The sequence below is a fragment of the Halichoeres trimaculatus genome, unplaced genomic scaffold (assembly GCF_033239565.1).
Source record: "Halichoeres trimaculatus isolate MK-OKI-2021-1 unplaced genomic scaffold, fHalTri1.1 fHalTri1_scaffold_19, whole genome shotgun sequence".
Classification (NCBI taxonomy): domain Eukaryota; kingdom Metazoa; phylum Chordata; class Actinopteri; order Labriformes; family Labridae; genus Halichoeres; species Halichoeres trimaculatus.
In genome coordinates this window covers 24,458,348-24,466,364 of record NW_027437197.1, presented here as the reverse complement: position 1 = coordinate 24,466,364, position 8,017 = coordinate 24,458,348, and the positions used below count along the sequence as shown (strand labels likewise).

The window sequence follows — 8,017 nt, the reverse complement described above, 5'->3', positions numbered from 1 at the left end:
ACCACTGACTCAGAAAAGCACCTGTTGCTGTCATATGAAAATCACTAAACTCTGCTTTTAATGACAGAAAACCAAAAGCAGGTGATCTGTGTTGAAACGTTTCTGTGGATGCCTTTCTGATCTTCTTCAGGATGCTGGAGGTGGAGTCCAAACTGTCCAGTCTCACAAATCAAGAAGCTGAAGCTACAGCTTTTCCAGATGAAAGCCAACAGATTTGACTTGCATGTTAAGATACACAATTAGGGATGGTGATCTGTTAAAGCACAAGGATCCTGTTTCCAGCATCCTGACTATGCTCTCAGCTCTGACAGGCACCTGTAGCCTCCTGACTATCAGTGTCCTGCTTTACTCCTCTGCTCCAAGCAGGCCCTTCCCTGGTGGGCGTGGGTGAGTGGCCCCAGCCCTCTCTAAATATAACTCCCCTCCATAACAGAAAGAGAGAAGGAGGGAATGAAGTATTCACCCAATCAGAAGCGCAGTGAAAACTTGTCGGAGAGGAGTTTGTTTTAAGGATACAGTGTGTTTGTCTCTTACCGTTTTGATCCACTTTGTGGCCGCGGGTGGTGCTGGTGGGGCGCACCGCGGGAGGCGCATTGTGCGTATGCAAACTGGACGACATGGCCATTGTACGCGTTTGGGCATATATGGAGGCGCTGACGGCTTGGAGGATATAGCCCGTCAAGTCTCAGAAGCGGAGTGTTGCCTTCGGCTGCGCGCGTTTCCCCCTCCCCAGACTTTCTCTTGGCATTAACCGCTCCGCGCCGTCGCTATGAGCTGCCTGGATGTGATGTACCATCAAAGCTATGGAGCGCACTACCTCCCTGCAGCGGCGTACAAGGCGACGTACTACAACCACCATCACCAGCAACAACAGGTGAGTGACACTCAAGCGGAAAAAAGTTTTGTATCTTCGTCTTCGCTTAACGGGAGATGACTGTTCGTAACGTGATGCGTAAATATGTCATGACTTCTCCTGAGGGTGTTTTGTTTAACAGCATAATGATAAAAAAGGATGCGCAAAATATGAAGCAAAGAATAAATCCTGGCTTAAGCTGTCAGTTTAAGAGATTAAGTACATAAAAGTAAAGAAATATTTCACTAAGTTTCACTTTTCAATATATTTAAACGCCTTTTGACTCTAAATAAGTTTTTCTCTCCCGTGATCCTGTTTGGGACACAGCCTCAAACTTTCTTTACGCCTCATACTCACACCCCTTCACTTCAGTCTGTGTTGTAGACGATAAAATTCCAGCCTGTTGCTCCGCATTCACCTCAGGTCATGCGTAATGACACGGAACTATTAATCCTGCGGTCAGATGGTGATGTAATGACAGCCGGTCAGTCACTCAAGTATGTGGATGAGACTCATTGAGCAGTGGGAATGCAGTATGAGAAAAAAGGGACTCATTTTCACACAGCTCCCAAGCTGCCCTCAGATAAAACCTGAACCCACATGAGAGTTAAGATCTTCATTGATTAGTGATTAAAACGCTGAGCAGCATTTGGATGTTGATTCTTTGCAATCTGTGAAAAAATATTTGAGGTTGACTGGTGAATATTCCCTTTTCTTCCAGAGACGCCTGAGTGTTTACAGTAAAATGCAGGAGTGTATCGAGCAGCAGCAGCAAGGAGGAGGAGGAGGAGGAGGGAGAGGGATGCTTTCCAGGGATCAGGGCCTCAGCCGGCAGGGTCCAGCAGCACCAGGAACCGAGTCAGGTCATAGATCCACAACGGAGCTGAAGGATGGTACTCAACCAGCTGAGGCAGAGTACCTGAGCTCCCGGTGTGTTTTGTTCACCTACTTCCAAGGGGACATCGGCGATGTGGTGGATGAACATTTCTCACGGGCTCTGAGCCAGGCCAGCACGTTCAGCAGCGAGGCCAAACCCATCCGAGTGACTCAGCCGTCTGCCTCAGCCACCACTGGGTTATGGAAAGGTAAGACGGCAAAATATTTAAATTTATGTTTTAATTTGCTTTAGTGATTTGTTTTTATCATTAGCTCATGATAAAGAAGAATTCCATGGCTCATTCAGTCCAGACAGATGGCTGTCTACCATCGTGTCTGGTTGTGCTTGAGGTTTCTGCCTGCCATACAAAGTTCTGCTTCACCAAGGTCCCCAGGTGGATTAATTTTAGGCTCCAATGAATTACATTGCCTTAAGCTTTGCTTCAATTTATTTCAGATGGTGGGTCCCTTTCTGAGAGTCAGAGCAGCCCAGTGTGGAACAGCACCTATCCATCCCAGGCCAGCCCCTGTCTCCCATCTGTCTCAGTCTCAGTCCACTCAGACTTCTCCACCAGCCCAGTTTCCTTTAACCACCCGGATGGAGCGCTGTGGACTGACCACAGCCTCTCCCAAACCAGCCTCCCACCTCCATCTGCCCTCCCTGAAAGCTGGACCTACAGCCTGAGTCCCCAGAGTGCAAGTGGCTACCCCAATGTCCACGTCTACCGTCCCCACCCCCATTCCCACATCCACACCCGACACCACCACCATCACCCCATGCTCCCTTCATACCCCGCTCACAGCCCAGCGTTGGATCCCAGGTTCAACCCTCTGCTAATGTCCGGGGTGAGGAATCATAGCCAGTCCAGTGCCAGCACAGGGAGCTCCCCTCACAGTGAGGGGGTGAAAACAGAAATGAACCCCGGCAGCAGCAGCCCCATCACGGCTACTTCCGTCAGCTGGAGTCCCTCACCACACCATGGTCCTTTGGAGGTGTATGACTCAGGTAGATATCTCAAAAAACGTCTTCTGAGCTTTCAACATCATTATTTTCTATGAGTATATCTAACCTTCTTCTCTCCTTCATGCAGTTCTTGATCAAACCAAAGCAAAGACGTCAGTTTGGTTCTGAAGATGGAACTAATCCACACCAAATAGGACCTATTTTTGTGGCTCTCTTGTTGATTGGCTGCAACACCAGCACTGTTAAAACGGACACGCATAGCTTATCACAGCTCAAACCATGAGTCCTGCACTGTGTGAACAGTTTTTCTGGAAGATGAACTCAGGCTTTGGACTGGCCTGACAGTGGTTTCATGCTTTTGCTGCTGTCTGCGCCTGTGAAGAAGAAAAAACAGAGAAATGTTCACTACTGCTTAAGAATGGGAGACATCTTCCTTATTGTCACAGAGGATATTTCTTTTTAGTGCATTGTGAGACCAAGTGGTTCTGTTTCAAGAACTTGATTTTGATCCGCATTTGTTTTTGTACAGTAAATTTTTGTTATTGAATGTTTATTTTGTGTGTACAGTTTTGCCAGGCTAAGGTGTTTGCTGGATGAGATTTGCTTAAAAAATGTTGCCTGAGTTTTTGCCATGTTGCTTTCAGAGATTGTGTAGTGTAAATAGTGGTATTGTGTGTTTAAGAAATAAATGCTTGAACATTATTTATGAATGAAAGTTTATTTTTTAAAATATGTTTAGTTATTTCCAACAAAATATATAAAGTGAGCACATCACTTAGATACCTACGTACCCATACCAATTACCCTTAGATTAAAGGTCTGTTCAACAGGGGTGTATTGCTGCCATGCCGGATATCTAAAAAAAGGTCTCATCTGTGTCATGTCTGACTTATTCTTACTTCTGTAGAGCTCCATGCATTTCAAAATCTGTCAGAAACTCCCCGTCTTAACCCAAGCATGAAGTAGAGTTTGATCAAACCAACAATACAAGTTAAACAATTTAGTACTCAGGCTAAAATGTGAGTATCACAGCATCAACTCTTTTTTTATCACTGACATGGCAGCAATAATCCTCTGTACTGTTTCTATTGATAAGTGGGATAAAATGTTCATTTATTTTTGTTCCACAGCAAGAGGATGTACAACATAAGACTAGGGGTGGGTACCGAGTTTGGTACTTTTATAGGTACCGACCGAATTCTGTCAAAAATACCGGGTACCGGATCACATAAAACCAAAAGGTACCATTTTTAAGTACCTAAATGCATCCTTGTGACTATGAGGGAGTGAAAGAGTAGGTGGTTTTCCATGCTGGACATGAACACAGCATTGCAAGGTTACATATTAAAGAATGAATATGTTAAATTGAAAAAATCTTATACTTTGTTATTGAACAAATAGATTTTTCTTTTACCACATTAACACAGAAAGTACCAATATTTGGTACTGTTGAGTACCAGTACTGATTGCCAGGTACCGGGTATTGGTACCGTATTGTTTGAAATATGAAAGGTACCCATCCCTACATAAGACGTGATACGAAACCATAAGTTACGCCACGTTGCCTAAGGATACAGTACAAAGTATAGAAGCTCTATCCAACTAGTGGCCCATGGTCCACATTTGGCCCCAAAACAACCCTTGAGTGGCCCGAAAGCAGCTGCCAAGTAATTGGGTCAAGGGTAAAATGAGAAAAACATATTTTACTAAGACAAGTTCTTATAAAATTCCAATATTATTTCAAATATTGACTGCAACAACTATCGTAACCTGGCAACCAATGCATTGTGTCATTGAGCAGGTCCGTTTGAAAAGTTAACATTAGCAGTCCTACACAGGTGAAAATAGCATGTGTCAATACCAAAACAAAAACAAAAAATCAGCAAAGATAATGGTCAATTTAATCCTTTGAGGACTGGAAAGTATTTATTTATTTTACCAAACCAATGTGTTTGCTGTGCATGGAGTGTGTTGCAGTGCTGAAAAATTATAATGTCCGAAGACACCACACTGAAAAACAAACTGCGTTTCAGACAAACTTTCCAGAGGGATCTCATGAGGGGGTGGCTAAAATTCAGAGTTTGTCTGCATCTTACAACCAGAGCTGTGCCACAGGAAAGACGACTTGCAGAGTTCAGGAAAGGCCCACAGCAACTGAACTTTGCTGCTAAAAATGTGCGGCCCAGCTCATGTCCTCAGTATGAAGATTTAGCCGGACCAACGTTGTAATTGAATAGTCAAGTAGTATGGTACAGTGTGATACGAAATACCACAACACATTAGCTTATGTTGTAATACACTATAATAGAATAAACAATTAATGATACACAACAAAACAACACAATATGAAACAAAACAACACTATATGAAGCAATACAATATTAAACATAGTGTTGGGATATGACAGGATACGATGCCATAGCATGCTAATCAGTACGTTATCATACCATGAAATACCATGCAGTCCATTCAGAGCTAATATTAAAAAAAAGAGTCAAATTACATGAACAATACTTAATGCACAATAAAATATTTCAGAAAACCAATACAACATATAAAACCACATCAAACAATGTGGCTCATAACATAACTCTTTATGCAGCCATGATATGATAAAGTACCATAAAATGTAAAAAAAAAAAACAAAACAAAAAAAAACAAAAAACAATACAATACAATTTACTGATTTACATCATTTCAATCAGAAATACAATCTGTGTTTGACTCATATCATAAAATGACAAATCATCTCCTCCGATATTCAGATAACTGAATGATCAAACACAAACATTACTGTCATAAACACCCAGCCATTAAAATATAAAATAAAGATAAAGCTGTTGTACAAAAAAAAAATAACCATATTTGTTTGGGGTAAAAACATAGCTAGACAACAAACTGAGAATAACAGACCAGCATGAGCTGAGTTGTGGCACAAGGGGAAGTGGGCTGCATTCCACAGTCCATTATTGTAAGATACCATGAAACCCTGTTGTCTGTCTGCACACAAACACACGCATAAACACGCATGCACACCCAGACTGAGAAGCACACAACAAAGAATGTATTTCCTGTCTGGACAGGAAGTTTGTCAGAGAACGGCACACTGCTTAGACAATCAGAGACACATGCACACACAAAAACAAGTTTCAGGTGTCGTGGTTGATGGTCTCATGGCTCCATTCGGAAAACAGTCACACTGCTGTGACGAAAGTTTACCATAACATGTTGAGAAAGGTTTGAATATGGATCTGAGTGTTCACTATCTTTGAAAAGGTTGACAATTGAAATAAGAACTAAAAACAAAGTTGCTGCTTTTGAATTCCTAACTCAGGCTGGGTTTGGTGCCAGTACGAGCATTATTTGTACTCATCCTCATTTAATCAGCAGCTGGCTGAGCTTATGCAAGCATGGCTAAGTGTGTGTGTGTGTGTGTGTGTGTGTGTGTGTGTGTGTGTGTGTGTGCGTGCGTGCGTGTGTGTGTGTGTGTGTGTGTGTGTGTGTGTGTGTGTGTGTGTGTGTGTGTGTGTGTGTGTGCGTGCGTGCGTGCGTGCGTGCGTGCGTGCGTGTGTGTGTGTGTGTGTGTGTGTGTGTGTGTGTGTAAACTGAGTGGTCAGACCAGGTGGTTTGATCAGCAGTAGTAGCCCACAAACATTCCAGCCCTCTTTCTTACGTTCCTCATTCTCAATTTACTCCAGTTACTGTAACCCAGTGGCTTTTGTTTTTGAATGTTTTTGAAGTAGTTTTGAAAACCAGTCCTTTTGACTATATTTTACTATTTTCCATAGAAAGTATTGTGTTTCAATTTATTTTATATTGCATTAGTTACTTATAAATAAAAAAAAATGAAGTAAACAGTGGAAAGGATATAAGCCTTCCATCTGCAGAGTGACTGCAGCTGATTGGCTGACCAATCATCCTGTGAGCAGGTGAAGTCATGTAGAGGCAAAAAAAAAAAACAACCTCACACTCATGCTGAAATCTCAACAGAGGCCTTCGCATATGCACTTTGGCTGCGGCCCTTTGGCTGCAGCGTTAGCTGAAAATAATCAGCCAGTTAACTAATTACACCATGAAAGTAATGCAGGTGTAGATTATGTCATCTGGAACCTCCTGGAAAACCCCATCAAACAAAGTCGAACTGAGCATGCCTACCACTCATGAACAGTGTTAAACCTGGCGAGAGGTAACGTGTGTCTGAGAGAAGATCAAGAAAAAACATTTTTCAGAGGAAGAAATGGAGATTTTATTACAAGAATACACAAACTGTTACTAGAGAGTCAATCAGGAAAACAAAGAGAAAGAGAAAGTTTGGCGATCTTCAGTGAAGCGTGTGAAGTTTTTGAGCGCACAGTAAAAAAACAAAAAAATAAAATAAGCAATATATTGCTTATTTTGTTTTATTTTTGACTACCTGAATAATTCTTCGAGCAGTTTATGAATACCAACATTTCCCCACACACATATTGAAGTACCCAGACGTATAAAAGCAAATAGAGAATCAAACTTGTCAAACTGACGGTAGTGAGCCTCGCTGGTTTGAGACTTAGATTGTTTCCCTTATCTCATCTGTTCACTGAAAAAAAGTTCCGTCTCCCAAATCTAAATTTGCTGTATGGCTACACATCACCACCTTTCCAAAGGATTGTCCACTGTCTTTGTATATTTTGTCTCGTAACTGTAACACATTGCGCAGCGTCTGCCTGCCGACAGCGACTGTCATGGTGCTGAATACCACCATTACCACTCTTTTGGGCTGTTAACCTGGCTAATGTATACCACCATTTTTTATTTTTTTTTCCCGCTGTAAGTAAAACAGTCTGATTTCATTTCTTATGGCTGAAAATTCATATGGGCCCTGATGTTTTTCAAACTGTCCTGCAAATAAGGAGCTTCAAAGTGAATTCTTTGTACAGTAGACTCATTTGAAGTACAACATGGAAACTAAGATGATTGAAAATATTTAGTAACTTTAACCCACATATATATTGTGTCAAGAAATATCTTCTCACTTCAACGGTCTCTGGTTGGTTATGCATCAACACTAGCACTCGTGCATTGGATGAATGGAGTTTTATCAAAGTAACTGTACTTGTAGCATTTTAGTATTCCTTCTTACGGTCTTCAACAGAAGGAAAGACTTTAGCCATCCAATCTGGATCAGTACAGTTGGGTACAGGTTGTGTTGGTAAAGCCTGATCCTGTTTGTCTTTCCACAGTGAATTGTGCCCCTCTCTGTAGGCGACGTGTGAGCCAAATGCTGATAGCCGCGTCAGTTACGCAATCGCGTGACACCATACAGCAGTGGACCCCAAACTAAGGAT

The 8,017-nt window shown here is 42.1% G+C and overlaps 1 protein-coding gene across 1 annotated transcript; it reads left to right on the top strand.

Annotated features, from left to right (window-relative positions):
* Positions 1–458: 458 nt before the first annotated feature.
* On the top strand, positions 459–3,280 carry vgll3 (vestigial-like family member 3). The gene is made up of 4 exons (XM_074695230.1): positions 459–874; positions 1,575–1,938; positions 2,187–2,735; positions 2,821–3,280. Exons 1-4 carry the CDS (start codon positions 770–772, stop codon positions 2,859–2,861), a joined length of 1,059 nt encoding a protein of 352 aa, XP_074551331.1. The 5' UTR covers positions 459–769; the 3' UTR covers positions 2,862–3,280.
* Positions 3,281–8,017: the final 4,737 nt, after the last annotated feature.